The following is a 17,688-nucleotide window of genomic DNA, read 5'->3' as shown; positions in this document are numbered from 1 at the left end:
CATCTAATATTTCCACTTTAAAACCCACGTAATCACTCTATTTCTTCATGCAAGCTATAACATTCTGAAACATTGTTATTACATTTCATCTTCTTCTTCTCCTCATTTTCAGACTTATTCTTTTTCAAATTCGTTTTCCTTCAATCTCACAAACCTTTCATCTCTTAGTGGTATACATTCCTAACACACATAACTTAATCATTCATTCCTCTTTTTTACCTTTACCTTTCATACTTTTTTTTTCTTTTTTTACTGAGTATTGCTTGTTAAATTATAATTTAGTATTGTATTGGAGGGTGAAGTGTAAGAGAGGGCCGACTGCGCCCTAACTTCGCCCTCCCAGGTATAAAAATAAAGGCAGTCATTCTATTCTATTCTTCACTGTTTCATTCACAACTTCTCATATTCTCTCTCTCGGTTTCTTTAAGTTTGTCTTTCTCAACAAACACTTTGGCTACTGATATGCTTTTGCTTTTGGATGTCTCACAATCAAACACCGAAAGTGGTTCTCCCAATTCTTTCTCTCTCACTCTATTTCTCTCTCTTTACTCCCAGTTCCGGTTGGCTTTCTGTGTCTCCTGTCTCTGAAGAAGAGGGAAAGGATGAAGAAGAGGAGCCTACGAAGACTGGTGTGGGTGTGGCCCTTTCCTTTCGTCTACTTCCTGCACTACAGCTGTGCCCTTTCTTCACTCCACCGTTCTAAATTATTTGTGAATGTTATCTAACACATATCTACTTCCTTTGTCGTCTGAGTCTCATGGTCTCTTGCTTCATGCTACTCCTGGTATGTGTTGTAGCATGCAGTTGAAAGAAATTCTTTTTTAAAATAGATCTCCCACACTTCATCTGTACAGAGTCTTATAAACTGAATAAGTGAAAATGATGTGGGTGACTGAAAAATATGTAAAACTGTAATATGAGCCTCTAGTCAAGCCCCAAATCGATGTATTGTAGTCAACTATTAGTTTGCAATAAGAAACTTCCTTACAATTTATTATCAATGCACTCTTGAAATGATTTGAAATACATTGATACCGTACCCAAATTACACCTGTTGATTTATATATTTTTTCTCCACTTTCACAAACTAGACTGACCAGCAGCAATGATTTGAGATGTCTGTCTTACCTGCTGGTAATTGTATCAAATTGGTAGATTTCTCTACAGTTGAGCCTCTACTAGGATGTCAATTTCATAAATATTTCCACCAATATCAATTTCCGTTGAGTCGTGTTGCACGAATCTCAAAGAAGATTAAATTTCACATAAATTTTGTCTTATTATGTTAAACTGAATAGAACCGTGAAAAAGTCTATAATTTTCTATACCATTGATAATAATTTCAAGATTGAAACTTTAAGCACGCATCATGTTAACGTTACGGTTTATCGCAAATAAAACTAGGCTAATGCTAGGGTATTAGAAAGTAATATCACATTTACCAGGTTATACTAGATATCTGGATGGATTTTCCTACTCTTGTAGCCTTCTATTTATCATCGATTTACTAATAACTATAAATAGCATGTAATTCGCAAATTGCATGAATATTGAATTATACGACCGTGGATAATTGATTATTACTGTTATCAACAGAATACTAAACCAACTACGGATCCAAATAACTTGATTCTAGCTTCACAAATCACAATTAAACTATTATGATGATTGAATCGCAATAATTGAGTTTATCTACTTTAAATTGAAAATTTAATGTAGGTTTACAGAGTGTCGAAATGGAAGACAGTATAACCAAACAAAAATAAATAGTAAAATGAATCGAATATTAAATGATAGATTAAGGAACTAATTTCAATGTAATCACGTACATTGCGATTTAAAAGTATGAGAGAAAAAATAATATAATTTCTAATATATGCCACATACTGAATATTCGAACTTTAATTGAATAAATAATCACAAATGACTCCTGGATTATATAAGCTCTTATGCAATGTATAGTTCTTAGCTTAGGAAGTTTTCAAAAAAATGGAAGGCATCTCGTATGGTAACGGTAACGGTGAATGATCTCGTAGGGAAATATTGAATTGCAACCTGTTGGAAAGCCATACAAATTATCTCATCCTCTGATTTCTTCTGCTTCCATCTTTTCATGAAACTATTCTCATCCTCCTCTTCAATCTCTTCCTTCTTTTTTCTTTCTCTCTCCTTCCTCTTCATCTTTCCTTCCTATTCATCTCTCTCCTTCCAATGCCTTCTTCTATTTTATCCGGGTGAAGGAACCAATTCACACCGCAAGATTTCCTTCAATTACCTCTTCTTCTGAATATATGCTCTATTTCCTCAGCTGTCATCCGTTACCACGGGAGTTTATTAATGATTGAGTCACTGTCATTCAAGCCTATATCTTAATAGATCACGGCATTATAGAAACACTATTCATTGATCATAGATGCAATAAATTATGAATAGATTGTCAATATAGTTAAATAGTAAAAGGATAGTCAGTATAGAAAATAATGTGCTCTCTTCCTTGGATTTGTTTAGTTGAGTGTTGTTGGAAGCTATCTTTTCTTCTATCCAATTTACTTTCTCCTCGTAAATATAATATGATTCCCATTAATAACTGCAGTGTGTTTACACTTGAGCAATGCACAGTATGAACAATGTATTAATCTTTGTGAACGTATCTTTTTATTTATTTTATTTTATTGTTTATCCAGTCATTCTCATAGAAGAGCTCACGGTAAAATAGGGATTCCAAGAAGAATCTGTTTGATATTTTAATGTGTGCAAATTATCAAACACTGGAGAAATATGATGCAGTATCATAATCGTACTTGAAGTAAAAATATATAGTTGTCCAATTGTCAAGAGCATGAATACTAATTTTGGGAGAAATTAAGACATATCTGGTTCAAAATGCTTTATTAGAATATGATTCAATCACAATCTGTGGTTTGAACACCTTCACTAGAACTTACAACATCGTGGACTCTCATAGAAGCATACAGTAATCTGTAGCTTATTACAGCGGATAACACTAAGGTTGACCAATAGTTTATTTTTTAAATATCGTACAAAAAGGTTAATTTGAATTGTAAAGTTCTCATCCAGCGACTATAGAGTAACAATATTACTATTCAGCATATAAATTGTATTATTGCATATTGCTAAGGTGAGATCTGAGAGCACTGGACGACCTTGTAATCCTTGAGAACCACGAGAATAACTTCGACCTATCAAATTGCATTCTATCTCCCATAATGGATTAAAATAGTAATTGAAGTTACTTCGATGCCATAGAATACGATTCGCTGTTTATTTGAGAATGCTTCTCGGATTCTTATTCTTCACCTTACTTGACCTTTGTTAACGCCAACGGTTCGCAATTATCTGTTTGAGAACGTGAAGTCATCTTGTAGTGGCTACAAGTGGATTTTGTATTGTTCAAACGACCACGCAACGCATCCGCAGTAGCTACAGTCACATTCACTATGAACTGTCAGCATTGGTCGAATATGTGGTGCATTGATGTTTTTAATGAGGAATGCTGACACAATCTCGGTTTGAATGCAATAGTGAGATTTACGTTGTGCTGTCAGCATTGATTGAACGGGAATCTTTGGAGTTATCTATCAGGAATGCTGACAGTTTGTAATGAATCATGCTAGTCAGATTGAATGCGATGAGTGGGTGTCTTACTGGAATAATTATTGAGACTCATCCCAAAACGAAATTCTTCGTTGGTTTTACTGGAATTGATTTACATGAGTTCTCGATCAAATTGAGGATGAGAGTTGGAGATTTAACTATTCCAGGTTTCAGTAACTTGAATAAAATCACTCACTGAGATATTTGGAGGAACTATATTGAAATCGTTTTGTTTTCAAAGACGCCAGCTACGATAATGTTGAGGAACGTGATATAGGATAATTGATGGAGATTTACATGCAATAAGCTCTCTCCCATGCACCAACTTGCTAATGAGCTATTTCCAATTTTTCAAGAGCCTACAAACATTTAGTTCAAGAATTACTCAAATTAAGAGAAATCCTTCAATTCTAGACCAGATAAAATTAAAGAAGGAAGATTTTATAAAAAATTGCAGTTAACCAACCACTGGAATACAATTACTGTATAATAATTTGTCATTTATTTATTGGATAGAGCAAATAATACAATAGTCAGATTTTTTCAAATATTCAATGAAAGCTACATACACAGAGCTAAGGACTTCTGCTACTGCAAATATTGACCAAAGAACAAAATAGCGGTAGGAAATTTTAAGAATGAAACTCTCCGAAAATTGCGCCCAGACCGGGAATCGAACCCGGTACTTCTCCGTTCCATTAGCTCTATTTATATTGCTCCCATTGGATGTTTTAAATAATATTACTAGTCTGTAGATAAAATGTTATCTGAATGGGTTTTTGTTAATGAATAATCAGAATAAATTGCAGTTTTTCTTGAAAATAATATGTTATTAATGATGATTAATGAATTATACTATTTTTTTGCCGTTTATTGCATTATCAATCTGAATCTCAATGTTGCCTGGTATTCAGTCTTAGGACCAATAAGTCGTTTTTCAGACGAGTCTTAGGACCAATAAGTCGTTTTTCAGACGAGTCTTAGGACCAATAAGTCGTTTTTCAGACGAGTCTTAGGACCAATAAGTCGTTTTTCAGACGAGTCTTAGGACCAATAAGTCGTTTTTCAGACGAGTCTTAGGACCAATAAGTCGTTTTTCAGACGAGTCTTAGGACCAATAAGTCGTTTTTCAGACGAGTCTTAGGACCAATAAGTCGTTTTTCAGACGAGTCTTAGGACCAATAAGTCGTTTTTCAGACGAGTCTTAGGACCAATAAGTCGTTTTTCAGACGAGTCTTAGGACCAATAAGTCGTTTTTCAGACGAGTCTTAGGACCAATAAGTCGTTTTTCAGACGAGTCTTAGGACCAATAAGTCGTTTTTCAGACGAGTCTTAGGACCAATAGTCGTTTTTCAGACGAGTCTTAGGACCAATAAGTCGTTTTTCAGACGAGTCTTAGGACCAATAAGTCGTTTTTCAGACGAGTCTTAGGACCAATAAGTCGTTTTTCAGACGAGTCTTAGGACCAATAAGTCGTTTTTCAGACGAGTCGGCAGGGAAGGAATTCTTCCTGGAACGGGACTTCTTCTTCTTCTTCCTAGAACAAGTCAGTATCCTCTTCGATTGGCTGATTGGGTTGGCGTTCGGGAGATCAGTCAATCGGAGAGCTTCCTGTCCTATCGACTCGACTGGAAAACGCCTCATGTGGCTTGGCCCTTGATGATTAGGACTAGACACCTCATAAAAGACGACCGTGTTGTTCCTTCCAAAACGCAAACAAGTTTCAACACTATCTTATTCTCAGTGTTCAAAATACAGTTATTCTACTTGTATTGGAAGAAGAATAGAAGAGATCTGAAGTTTGGTTTTAGGATTCGATGATAGGTAGGTACTTCTCTATTTCCTATTAAGTTATTGTGATCGACAACCCTATTAGTTTCTCTCCAGTCATTTGGAACAAGTTCAAACTAGCATAGCCCAATAAAGTATTTCCTGATTGTAGTTCAGTTGGTGGAAGTGGAAATTGGTGAAAAAATGCGTCAACTAGCCTAGAATCGAACCCGGAAATTTGTGGTCAGTGGTCAGTACTCAATACCGCTATCTTCTTCTACTGGATCACTGAGCAACCGCGGTAGAGGTTACCACAATAATTCAGACTAAATTCAACACGAGGCCTAGTTGAAGGCTAGCCTATTGTGATGTGCTAAACATACTAACAGAGGCACTTGATTTTGACGTCGTTTTCATACTTCCAACATTCTTTTTCATGCACTTTTATCCATAAAACAGAAAAACTATTTCCAAAAAATATTCCCATACAACTTCTGAGCAACATGTTTTTTCAACTTGGAAATATTCATTTATTTCACTTTCCATTACGAACTGCTGGTTAATAGTTCGTTTTTGAACAATTTTTAACGACACTACAGTCAAGTTTCTTGAATAAAAGTTATTTAAAACTGGTAGCCTTCTCACTTGTTGAAAATGGATTCAAAATTCCGAAGGCGCTACACAAGTGAATACTAGTATTTAATAACTTTTATTCAAAAACTTGACTGTAGTGTCGTTAAAAATAGTTCAAAAACGAACTATCAACTAACAGTTCGGAAACTGCTAACAAATTGGAAATATTGTCATACAATTCTCTATTCTCACAACTTTGTTAAATCTACAGCTTCTTTCTCCTGTTTCATTTTAATTGTACTAAAGAATAACTCGCATATCTAGCAAAACGTAATTGTTCGGAGCAGTCCATTATTAGAGTTCGATATTTATTGGCACACCCTCGTAAATACTATGCTATGATAGAGTTTGTATTTAGATCGACTGAAACAATAGGAGATTTCACAAGGACCTATCATCTTTGTCAAAGATAATGTGCTGGGGAGGCCTACATGACAAATCATAGTGAGCAAGATGGAGTTCTCAATGGAGTACGGTAGTAAGATCTGGGACAGCGCTCCAATTTAAATCCCATTAGCTTCGTCATTCATGAGTAGGCCTGTGGAAGAATAAGATAGGCCTACTAAAAATTGAGTTCAATTCAAGTGTCCTCACCACTTGTTGTTTATTCAGAGGTGAATTTAGAGTCAAATTTGACTTGAGTCAAAAATTTTCTCCATCAGAAAGCAACCATCACCGTATTAGCATCACACGAAAGCATCACCGTTCAGAAAGCAAAGCATCAAGCTCTGTGTTCAGAGATCACTCACACTCAGAGATCAACTCTGTGTGTAGGTTGAGAATATTTTAGAGGAGTAACTTATTGAAAGAGATTATGAATTGAAAAAGTTTTGAAATTATGTGTTTTTTCTAGTTGTGTTGAGCTATCTATGCTTGAGACCATGTTATATTGGATGGATTGTGGTATGTTGTTTTGAGTTTCATTGTATTGTTTGTGTTGAGTTTTATTGTATTGTTTGTGTTGAGTTTTATTCTATTGTTTGTGTTGAGTTTCATTGTATTATTTGTGTGTTTTAATGTTGTATTTTTTTCATTGTGGAAATAAAAAAATTGAATTGAATTGAAATTTATTGTTGAGTCGAGTAGTACCGATATAGAGAATAATATTGTATTAATACCGTATCATATTGTGTCACTGGTGTTTTTTGTGTGTGTTTTGATTAGTGTTTCTCCTATCAAGTTTTATTATTGTATCAAGTAAGCACTATAATTAAAAACAAAAAACAAAATTTCTTATCTCTTGTATCATAATATTCTAGCTGAGATGTATTTTGTTATACTATTTTGCGTGTTTAGTTGATTAATGTTGTATTGAGTATCTTTTTTATGTTGTTTATCATGTTGTAGTTATGCATGATATTGAATGATATTTTTTTAGTTGTGCTATTTTTGGTTGAATCACATTGTAAATTAGTGTGTCGCGTAGGTGTTTCATGATGATGATAATGACACTGTAAGACGATACAGTGTTATTAGTTTAATACAAATATAGGCTTCTATTTCATATAGAAAATTATTTTCAAGAATCAGTATTTTGTGCAAGGAGATGGGTTTCATGTCTCTAATTTGCATGGCCAATTCTTAACAGCTATTGATCTATTCGTCGTTTGGTCTGTCACTTCAGTGGTTATTGACCGGTGGGTATTGGTGGGTATTGATGACAAGAGGGATATGGCTTGAAAGGTTATAATAATAATTGATGAGGGGATGGAAATGGAAGTGGAGGTTTTATATATTATACTATTTTAAACGATCTTTTATAGAACTCCAGTATAGATAAGACTTTTTCCCAATATTCAATTTTTTTCAAATGAGGATACTATACCGGTGCTTAATAGTTTTCAATCCTTAAATTTTATCCTCTCAGTGCCGGTTGCACAACAGCCGGTTAAATATTAGCCGTGATTAATTGCACCAATCATAACGCCTTTTCAAAACGCCTTCTCTGATTGGTTCTCGTGAAATTAATCACGGTTAAAATTTAACCGGCAACCGGGCCTTAAAGTGTTATAGATTATTTCAAGTTTCAAATCAATGTAAAAATCATGTCACAAGTTAAATCAACTGGAGTGCCGAAATGCTTACTCTTTTTGAGTAAGCATGAATATTTCCCATCATTTTACATTTCAGTTTTCCCTTTTCAAAAAACCTTCTTGCTTTTCTCAGACTTCACTGTACGTGCAGATCTTATCACAGACGTTCAATAATAATTATTTTCATGGTGGGGTGACTGCCTGTGCTTTCAATGGTGGGGACTGTATACTTTCCATCATAACGGCGGAGCCGAACCAGAGAACTCGTTTTCCGTTTAGTTTACGTCAGGCAGCCAACCAATCCACTGTGCGTTCGCGTTGTCGGTTGTGTCAGTTTGTGTGCTAGTTCATGTGATATCTAGTTGTGCCGAAGTGGGTGTAGTTTTTCGATTATAATTCGTTCTTCTTTAGAGGATATCATTCCACAATGGTTAGTATCTAGCCGATATTGAAATACGGCAATTGATTATTCAAACACAAAACTACATTGGTTTTTGTGGCTGAATCTACACAACCTTTACTATGGCCGTACTAGAAGGCTTTATCGATTGGTGTCATCCTAGTAGCATTTGAATGGATTTCAACGGTTTTATAATATTTATACTTTATTTCGTTGTTGTTTTTATTATTAGTTTAATTTTTTAAATCGCAAAGCATTATCTTAATAAATCTATTCGAGATGAAGTTGTGTTTAATCCAAATGAATATTAGAGTTGTGAGCTGTCAATTTTTAGGTTAAGTTCGCTAGGAAGCCAACTTGTTCGTAACGTTGACTGATAGCAAACAATGTCAGATTTATTTATTATGTAGTGTTCTTTGTTATTATTCCTGTTCATTTTTATTTAGGCAACTAGAAATTCAAAACTTTTTACGGTTCAAATTTGATGTTTTGGTGTCCTTCCACAGATCAACCGTTTTCTAAAAGCCAGATCAAAATTAAAATCTAACAATAAATTAATGTTGTTACGGCACTCTTGAGTTGATGTTTATTAGCTGTATACTGTTGGTGTTATGAAAATTATGTAAAATGAAATAGGTAGGCCTATGTGAATTGGTTTGATTTGCCATTTTTAAAAATTGGGCTTTTGGTTTTGGGAAAATCCTGGTCTAGCTTTTAAAAATATAGTCTGGTTCTACTGAATGTACCCTTACATTTATTTTTCCAGTAAGTTATTCTAATAATAATAACATTTGAACTCTCAAAAAACTGCCCTATCGTACCTCATTATCAAATATAGCCTAGACTACTATTCAGATTTATCCAAAGAACTAGAAACAAGATCCTATTTGATAAACTGATCCTCCAAATACAATTTTGTAATAGAAAACATACTGGTATCTGATAAAAAGAATTAAATTCATTTTTTATCCTTCTTGTACCCTAATTGAGTTATCATAAGTTAGCTACTACATAACAACTTATGGCATTGAAACTGATATTAGATAAAATAAAACAATGAATCCTATTGTAGGACGTATCTTATTGATATGACACTGTGGCGCTCCAATAAAAATAATTATATTTATAAACATAAATAATATAGCCTATGTGAAACTTATGTTGAATTGCACCTTATTTATTGGATTTCTGGTAGAAGTTTTATGAAATTTTATCTCTCAGCCAAGCTGCATGCCATCATAATACATAACCAACTTATTTTAGTCTTAATTTCAAACATTTTACTTTTATTAAAATTTGGGGAAACAAGTGACATTACTAGTAATAACAGATATCTATATTAATTCTTATTCAAGGTGAATGGAAGAAAAAGCCAGTTGTAGATGATGAATATAATATTTGATTCAGTAGCCTATATACAGATCTAAAGAGATGAGATAAGGTATTGCATTATTTATTCAAATGCTAATGGATATTTAACAATTATTAAACGAAAATCTTACTTAATTACTGTCAACCACTCCGAATATTTTCAGTACCTAAGACCTAAGCATGGTTAAAGTATTCGGGGTGGTTGAAAGCAATTATTTTAGATTTTTGTTTAATTATAATATTATTAAGTTACCTAGTAGACAATTATTTAAACTTTTTTCTAAACTGAACTTTTGTAAATCTAGCTAAATCTAATCTCAAACCTGTTGATTCCCAGTATACATTATCTTATATAAAACTAATTTAGGTAAAATCTGTAAGATTGATTTATTTCATTATATGTAAATGGACCATCAAAGTTTAATTTTATTTTTGAGAATATATATATTTGAAAGTCAACACTTGTACATAATATCATGTCAAAGTTTTATTTGTGTAAAAGCTTGAAATGCAAAAATCATCTCACACAGCTAAGTACGTGTGCAATTATTCATCTTCAATTTAAATAGCCTTGAAGTTTTTCACAGCAACATAATTATTACCGTCCAAGCTTCAATGAAGTTTGTCTTTCATAGTTGACCTCCACACAGAACTTTATTGTTCAGCATAAAAGTATTACTTTGAAAAATTCTGTCTTTTGTCAATTGTCTAAAACAAATCTTCTCTACTTAATACTTAACTTCAACTCCTATTCATTCCACTCTGTTTTGAGGTATTGTTATTTGTATAAATTATTTTTGAGAACATGGAGGAGAATTTCTAATGACGTCTAATGTGTTTACATTTGTATTATCTTGTCCTTGGCAGAGATTGGACAACTTCCAATAATTATTATGATGTGTGTGTATGTGTAGAAGTAGTAGGTACATCTACAAAATTGATTTGAATTAACTTAAATAGATAAGTTCAGAAAAAAATGGATAGTTGCCATTTTTCCATTTAATTTGAATAGCTAACAATTCTGCTCTGAACTTATATAAGTTAGTACTATTTATCACAGATATTCATTGTACGAAATAACTATTATGCTAAACCTGAAATCTTCTAGTCGGTATCCTTGCATCTAAGCCATTATTTGCATTTCTAAGTTTCTGGCGCTTCAAAAAAGTAGTTACTCAACTTGCTAATGCTCTCTATGGTCATACTTGAATCTCTTGCCTACAATAATGCAAATGCAAAATTTGAATTTCACAAATCAGACAGAGCTATTAATATTGTTGAAGAAAGCATTGAGTAATATTCATGCGGTACTATTCATCAAGTTACATAAATCACTAAACTCCATTCTCATCCTCCTGGCGAGGAATAATATTGCATTTTCTCTGGTTATTCCCACCTGCATTTCAAGGCTTCTTTTAGATTTAAAAGCTGGCTTTGCAAGTTAGTAAAATTAATATTCATTTCATGATTGTAAATCGTTATTTTTTTCTATTTTTGGTTTAAACGCTTGTGGTTGGTTTCACTTTGAATTAATCCTCCTAAATTAAATGACTTGAATTTACATCTGGTACCAGAATTTACAGGATATTTCTTATTATTAAGTCACAACCATTACAAAAATGGAAAGGAAATTAGACACTAGCCAATAACAATAATGTGCAGTTCTATAAATTGTTCCCTTCTACTTATTTTGCCACTCACTCCATCTTCTTTATTTACTAGAATTTTGTTATTTCAGTAAAAAAAACCTCCGTTGCAAGATAGATAGCTGAAATCACGTGTCGGCGCATAAAGGACATACAGTCTTTGTGATAACTCCCAAAACACACTCTCTAGTCAGCTACATGATAAGTCACTACAAATTTCTTATGCATTTTCAATTTTATACTATTATAATCCTCAAAAAGGAAAAGAGAGAGTCAAATTCTTTGGGCAAAGTACTCGATCTATATAATGAATATTATTAATGAAAACAATATAAAAACTTGTAGTACGGTACCCTTTATTATTAAAAACGTTAAAATATTTCAACAACTAGTTTCGACCATAGGTCATTTTCAAAGGGTACCAACTTACAAGTTTTTATTAATTTGTACAAAAGTAGCCCATATAAGTGAAGTGATTTTAATAAATATTATGTAGCCTATGTGCAAATAATATAGTAAGTTGAAAATTTGAAGTTGATTGTGATGTAAGCGATCGAAATTAGTCATCGAAAAAACTCACAACCCTAAAAACGGACAATGACTCTAGGATCTAGTCATCAATAAGAACTCACTATGGTTGTTCAATGAATGTATAGAATTTATTTTACAAAATTATGTTTTGATAATTTCATAATAACAATGATTTCACAAATTCTACCTATAAAGTTTCCCCAACTGCTACCAGTGTATTTTGTTATGATACCACAGAAAAAAGATAGCATGAGAAGATATCCCATGGTATAGGGCGTTTGTGTTCCAAATTTCACTGTTGACTCAAGCCGATAGACCTAGTAGTTATTTTTCGTGAAGCTATGTGACGCTGGTAGTCTTTCATACTGTGCCGTTCTTATACTCTCACCCGGCCAAAACAGTAATAATAAACAACAGTCGACAGTAATCGGCTTCAGTTAACAAAGAGTCGGCATAAAATTTGTAACATAAACTATCTATACCATGGGATATCTTCTCTCTTCTGATGGTATCTTTTCTCTATGGAGGGAATACACAGTATCACCATAACTAGTCTATCCTCTTATATAAAGCGAGCAATTTCTGTAAACAATCTAAATTACAACTTTTCTGTTTTCAAATATTTGGACCTGAATTCAAGTGTATGGAACATAACCTACTTTTTTGACTATTTATAGTGTATAAATCAAAATTCGGTGAAGAAACAGTTTTGGGCTGTGCTTTTTAGTCCTTCCCCAATCATTTTGAAGAATTGTGTTCTGTTTATCAATAAATAAATATAACGAGCGAAGCTCGGTGCCCCGATATTTACTATTATTACTACATGGTTATAAATCTAGTAATTTATACTACAGTGTATACTGTACCCTTTTCTATGTAATTGTGTTCTAATTTAGTGGAAATGTTTGTTTGTAGACTTCGTCAACAACGAAGACGACGACGATGACAACAGCGCCGGCCAAACTGTACGGCAAGGACTTGTCAGAGTACGAGGAGCTCGACGTCGATCAGCTGTTGGCTCAGCTCACACCCGAAGAGATCAGTCTGCTCGCCAAGGAAGTCGACCCTGATGTAAGTCCACCAACTTTTAGCAATTTATCTCTTTCATGCCCCCTGAGGGCTCGGGCAGCTTTGAGTCGAACATCGTACTCAAGAATGTGTTGAAAACCAGAATTCACCCACAGTATCCCTGCTTATCGTAGGAGGCTACTAAAAAGGACCCCAAGGCAAATCCAGAAGTTGCCTTGCCTTCAAACCTACGGGATCTCCCATCAGGGCTGTTTCGGAGAGGCAAAAAGAAAAACCCAAGAGACCAGAGATGGATGAAACTCCAGGCACGATGCGGGTCAAGAGGCTGAGTCGAGGGTGGCCGGGCGCCGAGCGCCCTAGAGGCAGTTTGGCGTCCCCTCTCTCAGCAGAAGGACCTACAAAAAGATCCAGGAGTGGAACTCACGTGGGTCACGAGTTTTGGGTGGAGAGACCAAACCTCACCACTGCTCAAAGAAGGGCGGCCATTTAGGCAGAACTTCTTGGGAGAGGTGTGGCTTTTGACCCTGCGAAGTTTCGGAGGGAAAAAACCCAAGAGACCAGAGATGGGTGAAACTCAAGGCACAAATGTGGGTCAAGGATGGCCGGGTGCCCTAGAGGCAACTTGGCCGCCCCTTCCTTAGCGGAAGGACCTTCTAAGAAGGCCATGAGTGGAACTCACGTAGGTCACGAGGACTTAATCAGTCTGAACGTCTGAAGAGACTACCAAGCATATCACACTGGATTGCGACAAGCAACCAGGTGATGAATGGGATGTTACTATAGTGAAAAACTCCTGGTTATTGTTGTAAATGACACAGGTATTGGTTTTCCTGATTAACATACTACTTGGGAACACAATAAGCTTCGGTTGACGTGTGGGGTCCTTTGAACCTTCGGATTCTTGAATCCGTCCCTTCAAAAACAATAAACAATATCTCTTTCATAACACGTTCAATGCTTTCAGTTTAGACATTCAAGTGAATAAGTTGATTTCATCGTCTCTTAAAGTGTTATCTTCTAAAAATCTTAGTAGCTTTGGACACTTAAATCCCTCATCACTTTATCATTCGAGTGTTAGCTTTCATTCCCAATTACATTAATATATTGATCGTTTATACTGATGAAAGTGACCTACTACATTCTTGGCGAAATTGGGTTTCTGTGACCTAGCATCATAGGATGGTAAACTTATCATTAAAATTGCTCGAGTCGATATTTCTTCATCAGAGGGCCTGGAAGCAGTGTTTTAACCATACCTCAGTTACACGATTATTATGCAGCTGAAAATAACTGTCTGGTTTTGATCATAGGTATCCTGAGGATCATAGCTATTCTCAATGTCACTTTGAGCACTACAAAGAGACTCATATCAAGTGAGCAAGTCTTCTTTTATCGAGTTGATAACTGTTTCCAAGTAACATTTTCAAACACTGTTTTCTCAAAACGTAAAAAATGTAGTTGGTCACTTTGAACAGTATACTGATGATATTCCATTCATTTAGCCCCATTTTCAATTATATTGATCATAATCTCGAGTGGGTAAGTTAATTTTATTTTATTTGAGCTTTCATTTCCACATTACAATGCGCCAATAACTTGAACACTCGAATGAGAAGTGATGAGAGGATTAATTGCCCAAAGCTAATGAGTTTTCTTGATCTTTACCCTGTAAAATACAAATTTGAGTCCATATTACAAGTCCTATTCATGTCCTAGATTCTACACAAAGTTCTATAAGTTATGTTTCTCTATATTTTCTGTTGCTTAAGTTACTTCCTCATCAATAATTTATTGTTTAGTGAATCAGAGAACATCATTACATTAGATAATTTTAAGAGCTAAATGACTATCTAAAATGACTGACTAATCTCTGAATGAGATTATTTTTAAACTTTTCCGAGAAGCTATAAATGGCAAGCATAAAAAAGTTTCTTACCGAAGAATAATAGGCTAGACAATAATTAATCAATTGTAGGAAATGTGTACCTTGCTCAGCGCATAATCAAAGTCAATCATCCTAATAACATTGTACAAACTAAATTGTTAGATATCCATTGACTAAGAAAAATCTTAGCTAAGAGTATAGTAAAAACGTAGCTACTGTAATTTTTCTGTTGCGGTCAGGATAATCTTCTGCTTTTCATATCCTTCATGAATGAAGTAAGAGTTATACTGTAGAACGTATCTAATATTGGTTAGGACAATCTGGTGCCTACAAGAATGAATTACAGTAGATTTTCTAGATTATAAGAGTTGTAATCATTTTGTTGTTTTTATGCTTGTCTGACAAGTTACAATTTGTTTATTTTCAAATTTATTAACAAAAAATAATGTCATTAAATAGTTTAATTTTGTAAAGGACTAATAATTATATATTTATTTAGTATGTAATATTGAGTGTGATTAGGACAATTTTCTGCATTTTGCGACCTACATTTCATTTCATTTATTTGCAATACAAATGAGACTAATGTAATAACATTCACATGAATGAACTAGTCTAACCTAACCTCATTGTGTGTGATTAGGACAATTTGCTGCCGCCGTCGCAACGCTGCAGCTATGAGTGCACAAAGTTGCCGACTGGACCGCTGGACCGCAAGAAGCTGATCGAACACATCAACCGACAGGCCATGGAGACACCCGATCAGCCAGAGGTCAAGCCCTTCGTGCCTGGCGTCATTCGAGGCAAAAAGGTTAGCTCATTCACTTCATCTCCATATAGTTTTAGTTGATCACAAATTATATTCTATAATATACAGAGTGTCACACGAAATCATCCTAACAGCCGAAGGCCATAGATACTATAGTGTGGTCCACGTTATAATGGCAGTGAATAAAGATAGAAGAATAGTGATGCCGATTCTCTGCATTAACTAATTATATTTCTACACTGTCAAAAACATAATATTGTCATCGTTGTGGACCTAGAAAAGGATAGTACCACCGGCTTTGTCGAATGATAGACAAGGATAGCAAAACCAAAGTTGATCAAATACTGTCATTATAACGGGGACCTCACTATACATGAAATTTGCAACAAAAAATGTCAATTGATATTTTCTTATATCGACCTTAGTTTTCGAGATATATAGATTTTTCGATATTTTTGAAAAACGTAAATAACTAACTAGCTTAATCAAAATCAAATTCTAAGTTTATGTTTGGAAATAGGAAGAAATGTTCAATATGATTCATATAATTTGTTGCTTTGTTCGACGTCATGTAACTTTTTTAATGAGCGTTCAAACTGTTTGAAATTTGGCTTTGAACTCGACGAATTTACGTATTCAACTTTGAGCGCTCATAAGAAGCTCAAAAACGTCAAACAAAGCAACCAAGTAAATTGGAAACTTCTTTCTCTTTTTAACCATATTTTTAGAATTCGATTTTGACTGGATTTTTCCTAGCTATTGACGTTTTACAAAAATATTGAATAAACTATATTATCTCGAAAACTAAGGTCGATATAAGAACATTCTACTGGCCATTAGTTGTTGCAAATTTCATGGTCTTTGGCTGGTACACCTTTCGTGGGACACTCTGTATATATTTCGTATAATACCAGCATATTGCCATTTAAAAGCAAAAACCGAACCCCTTACCTTCCTAGTTACATTAAGCAGTAGAAAATAATGTACAAAAAAACGGAAACTTTTTATTATAATAAGCACTCTGCAATATATAAGAAAACCTCATACAATGCAAACAACATTCTTTTCATTTTTCAATCTATCTTGTCATTAAGCCCGAAATTGCCCACATCAGCACTCAGTAGTCTTACGCTCTCAAAGTTGTAAGTAGTAAAGCCTTACTCAAGCCCTACAACTTCTTAAAATATGTGTGATCAGCACATCAATTCAGTCTACAGTTTTATCATTCTCATTACTTCAATTTTGATATACCAGAAATATGTTATTATTTGCTATTTCAACATTCATTCGAAATGAATTCAAAAATGTATTGAACTGAATTGCTTCCTACATTTCTCCAAGTAGGATATACAAAAATTAAATCATAAAATTACTATGAAAATAATAAAAGTTCTATATTTTGACTTAAGTCCGAATAAAAAAAAAATGGTGTAATTTTAAACTGATCATAAGTCAAGTGAGTTGAATGTAAGTTTAATAAAAACTAATACTAATTGAACTCCTTTCGTTTCTCATATATAGCCTACTCGCATTTATTTCTTACCCATGTGCATATGAATTATTTTAAGAAAACATCACTTTCCAACAAGAGTTCAATCTTATATCTAATAGAAATATTAGAATATCATCCAATTCAAAGGAACTCATACTTGAGAATATCATATTTATTTGGAAGAACAGATCTAGGTAATACCATATTTTTTCTCCCCTCGGTAAGGTGTAAGTACGATATCGAACTTTTATTTCTAAATACGATAAATTGATAAATTATTCATCACAAAGATTTTCTCCAGTTGTTCCTCACTAAGAAGGTTGATGACTATGCTAACAAACGTTTCCAAACACAGCTGCTCAGTATAAGGGTGGGCACACACCAGTTAGTCAGTCAAGACAAGACTAGTCACGTTTAGTCACAATACTTCACATAGTTGCTTATGAAACAACACACACCGATTAGTCATTGCAATTAGACAGGTCTTCATAAGCAACTATGTGAAGAATTGTGA

At 34.1% G+C, this 17,688-nt stretch overlaps 1 protein-coding gene across 22 annotated transcripts in view; it reads left to right on the top strand.

Moving 5' to 3' along the window:
- LOC111043394 (tropomodulin) overlaps nucleotides 1-17,688 on the top strand; it is a 141,375-nt gene that overhangs the window by 97,354 nt on the left and 26,333 nt on the right. For 18 of the 22 annotated variants that reach the window (XM_039434890.1, XM_039434887.1, XM_022328337.2 and 15 more), the window contains 2 exons: nucleotides 12,915-13,070; nucleotides 15,557-15,724. In XM_039434890.1, the coding sequence (XP_039290824.1) occupies nucleotides 12,915-13,070; nucleotides 15,557-15,724 (324 nt within the window). Of the gene's footprint in view, nucleotides 1-8,276; nucleotides 8,482-12,914; nucleotides 13,071-15,556; nucleotides 15,725-17,688 lie in introns of those variants that run through there. The other 4 variants (XM_039434902.1, XM_039434903.1, XM_022328339.2 and 1 more) reach the window with 3 other exon arrangements.

Source organism: Nilaparvata lugens, chromosome 8 (genome assembly GCF_014356525.2).
Source record: "Nilaparvata lugens isolate BPH chromosome 8, ASM1435652v1, whole genome shotgun sequence".
NCBI classification, from domain to species: domain Eukaryota; kingdom Metazoa; phylum Arthropoda; class Insecta; order Hemiptera; family Delphacidae; genus Nilaparvata; species Nilaparvata lugens.
Note: the sequence above shows the minus strand (reverse complement) of the source record. Positions and strands in the feature narration are given on the sequence as shown.